Source organism: Myotis davidii, unplaced genomic scaffold, assembly GCF_000327345.1.
Source record: "Myotis davidii unplaced genomic scaffold, ASM32734v1 scaffold44, whole genome shotgun sequence".
In the NCBI taxonomy this organism is placed as follows: Eukaryota; Metazoa; Chordata; class Mammalia; order Chiroptera; family Vespertilionidae; genus Myotis; species Myotis davidii.
In genome coordinates, this window is record NW_006299705.1 from 5,581,502 (window position 1) to 5,585,039 (window position 3,538).

The 3,538-nt window shown below is 40.9% G+C and overlaps 1 protein-coding gene across 1 annotated transcript in view; it reads left to right on the forward strand.

The window, feature by feature from the left end:
* The window catches only part of CMYA5 (cardiomyopathy associated 5), a 96,813-nt gene that overhangs the window by 45,718 nt on the left and 47,557 nt on the right, over positions 1-3,538 (forward strand). The window contains exons 4-5 of the mRNA XM_006775470.2: positions 268-501; positions 2,423-2,445. Coding sequence (XP_006775533.1) covers positions 268-501; positions 2,423-2,445 — 257 coding nt within the window. The remainder of the gene's footprint in view (positions 1-267; positions 502-2,422; positions 2,446-3,538) is intronic.

A 3,538-nucleotide genomic window follows, 5' to 3' on the forward strand; every position in this document is an offset into this window, starting at 1 on the left:
AAGACTTCATGCACATATCTTTCTGTGTGTTTTCATTAACTAAATCCTTCTTGAGGATGCTCTTACAGTGAATTCTGTTGCAGAGCTAACTATGTCAAAGGGCCGTTGGTGGGTTGGAAATTTAGACTGTGCACATAATCTGTGATTCCCTGACCAGAATGCCTGAGGTCAGTTCTTTAAAAGGTTGGTGTTTCTCTAAAAAAATAAAATAAAAAAAAATAGATGCACTTCTCATTTCATTCAGAATTTTGTTTTGTTTTGTTTTAGGAAAATTGTAGTAAAAATGAGAAAAAGCTAGAAGAACAGAACGAGGAGATGATGAAGAAGGTTTTAGCACAGTATGATGAGAAGGCCCAGAGCTTTGAGGAAGTGAAGAAAAAGAAGATGGAGTTCCTGCATGACCAGATGGTCCACTTTCTGCAGAGCATGGATGCTGCCAAGGACACCCTGGAGACCATAGTGAGAGAAGCAGAGGAGCTCGACGAGACCGTTTTCCTGACTGTAAGCACCGATCAAAACAGGCCCAAACACCTCACACCCACTCTGGCCCAAGTCTACTTTTAAAATTGTAATTTTCAATATTCCCTAAGATCATTTATATACCTGTGTGGGTTTTTTTCTTTTATATAGTTTTGACATTATAAAAATTATTGGGGCATGCCAGATGCCTACGGAAAAGGCCCAGCAAATCCTTAGCACCCCATCCAGCTGCAGGATATGTGGAAGTCAGGGCACAGCCTCATCTGTTCCATCACAATGGAGGGAGGAAGAAAAGCAGCCTGTGAATCTTATTCGTGCCATGCTCCCTTTGGGGGCCTGGCATCGTCATGCTGGCCCCTGGGCCTGTCCTCTCCACTCCCACTCCCTCATCTGAAGTGACTTCTCATAGGGACATTCCTTCTGAGCCTCGCCAAGTGGCTGAGAGTAACATTTGGCTCACTTTTAGAATGCAAAGGGATGATATAGTGTGATACCTCTCTCAGGTAACACAGGGATGTTGTTATAAGCGTACACCTATGGACCAGATTCCTTAATTTAAACAAGTACCTTGCGGACCAAGATTCCCAAATTGCACCACAGAGGCAACTCTTTGCTTTCCTAATTCCCCTAGAACAGTGGTCGGCAAACTGTGACTCGCGAGCCACTTGCGGCTCTTTGGCCCCTTGAGTGTGGCTCTTCCACAAAATACCACATATGGGCGCGCATGTACAGTGCAATTGAAACTTCATGGCTCATGCGCAGAAGTCAGTATTCTGTGGAAGGGCCACACTCAAGGGGCCAAAGAACTGCATGTGGCTCGCGAGCTGCAGTTTGCCGACCACGGGTCTAGAACAAGGCTGCGAGTACAGATGTTGGAGCCACATAGAAAGTGTTGGCTCGCGAACTGCAGTTTGCCGAACACTGCCCTAGAACATCCAGTAGGATACCGGCTCGTCATGGAGCCAGGATTAACTAGGAGTAATGGAGATATTTTCCTTGAGGGAAGTCCCCAACCTAATTATCAACCAAAGGAAAGCACCATCTAATGCTGAGTGGGGAGCCTACCTTTCAAAGCTCTCTGGTCCACCGGGCCCTCCAGTAAGGTTTGAAGATAGAGCAAGGCAAAGTGGGTCAATGTTAGAGTTTTCATTTGCCGCTGGGGATACCTCTAGCCAGGGCAAATTTAAGTGAGGTGGACATGGCATCCTCAAACACGATGAAAACCATTCAGGTGCTTTCTGTTTAATTAAGGCAAAGCTATGATATTTTAAAATTAGACACCTCTTGCGAAGTACAATATTAATAAAGTGCTTTGTGTTCCCTAAGAACTGTACTTTTGTTTAATAAGAATATTTTCTTTTCTGTCTAGAAGAACAAATTGTAAATAAGAAAGCATTGGTTTTTTTTCTGCTTATTAAAGAGACATATATCTATTTTAGGAAATTTGGAAAAGATAGAAAAGCCCAGAGACGGTATCACCTAGAGATAACTAGTGATTACATTTTTTGTATATATCCCACATTGAACAAATTTAAGTTATTTTTATTACTTCAGAGAATTCTATTCTGGAAGCCATTTGTTAATGAAGAGAGAAGCAAAGCCTAAGCAACTCATTGCTGGTCTTGCTGATCATGGAGAGTTAGAGCAGAACTGAGAACTGAAGCCCCCTCCATCCCTGCCCTGCTCTCCACCCTCCCCATCCTTTCTCAGCACTAATTTCCGTGCTGCCCCAGCTGAAGCCACCCAAGGGGAAGGTGAGGAGTGATGATTTTAGAACATGCATAGCCTTAATTCTCTAGGTTGGTTTTTGTTGTTGTTGTTAATCTCTCTCTCTCTCTCTCTCTCTCTCTCTCTCTCTCTCTCTCCCTCCCTCCCTCCCTCCTTCCCTCTCTTTCTCCTTCCTTCCCTCCCTCCCTCTCCCTTCCTCTCATTCCCTCCCAAGTCATTTGAGGAAATCAATGAAAGGTATATAAAACATGGCACAATGTAGTGGCACCCAAGAAAAGCATGACTATGCTTTATTTTTAACATTTGATGCTTTATAGAAAACGAGCTGCTAATTAAAAAATACATACTTTTAGTAAGCTATTGCATTTTCACTTTTAGATGCAGTGCTTTTAAAAGCTAAATGACAGAGTTGAAAGAAAATTGCATGTGTTTTAGTTAAATAACAATTATCATAGCATGGGTTTTTAACTTGAGATGTCGTTTGCCTTTCCAACCTAATCTCGACCATCTTTTCTGTCATTGCACACAGAACATTTTGTAGATCCTTAGACTTATTAGTTAAATATGAGTGCTTGAAAGAATCATTCATATCTGCCTTGAATAATTTTCCGACTTAATGTAATTTTAATGGAACTTCTCTCATGTTGTCTTCAAAAGATAGGCATGCATTTATCTTCTCTTCATGCTCAGTTAACCTAAATAAATCTTCCTCTTTTGATTTTTGTTTTTGCTGTTGTTTTTAGCACCCAGTCTAAGGGAAATTCTTTATTCTTTTAAAAGTCAAAGCATTAACATGAAATTAGGAAATGTTGTCTCTAAAAACATCAGATCTGTGTTTATCTTCTGGAGCTTCTAATAGTGACATGCTGATACTGATCTGACACATTTTCCCTTTGTTCCACAGCAAGACCTGAGGTGTCTCCTGCTTGAGCCTAATGCTTTTTATCTTTTTTACCCCTTTAGTGTAAATTTCTAATCTTGTAAATATTATCTTGAGTTTACTTCAATACCAGATTGTGAACTATCATAAAGTAAAATCAGAAATTTATATTTGTGATATATTAAAATATGGAAAAATGGGTTTGGATTAGAAACTTGATTTTTTTTAGATGATACAAATAGTACAGGTGAACTTGTTTACCTTTGAACAGAATATTGTCAATACATTTTTAAAAATAATTTGTGCTGGGGTCCAACCCCAGCAGGTCCAGGGGTCCCCAAAGGTGTGGACAGAGTTGGCGAAGAAGGAATGACACGGAGACAGCGTTCAGTTGATCAGCAGCCTTGCCAGGATCTCTAGCCACAATCTCCAGCCAAGTTCTGTGTCCAT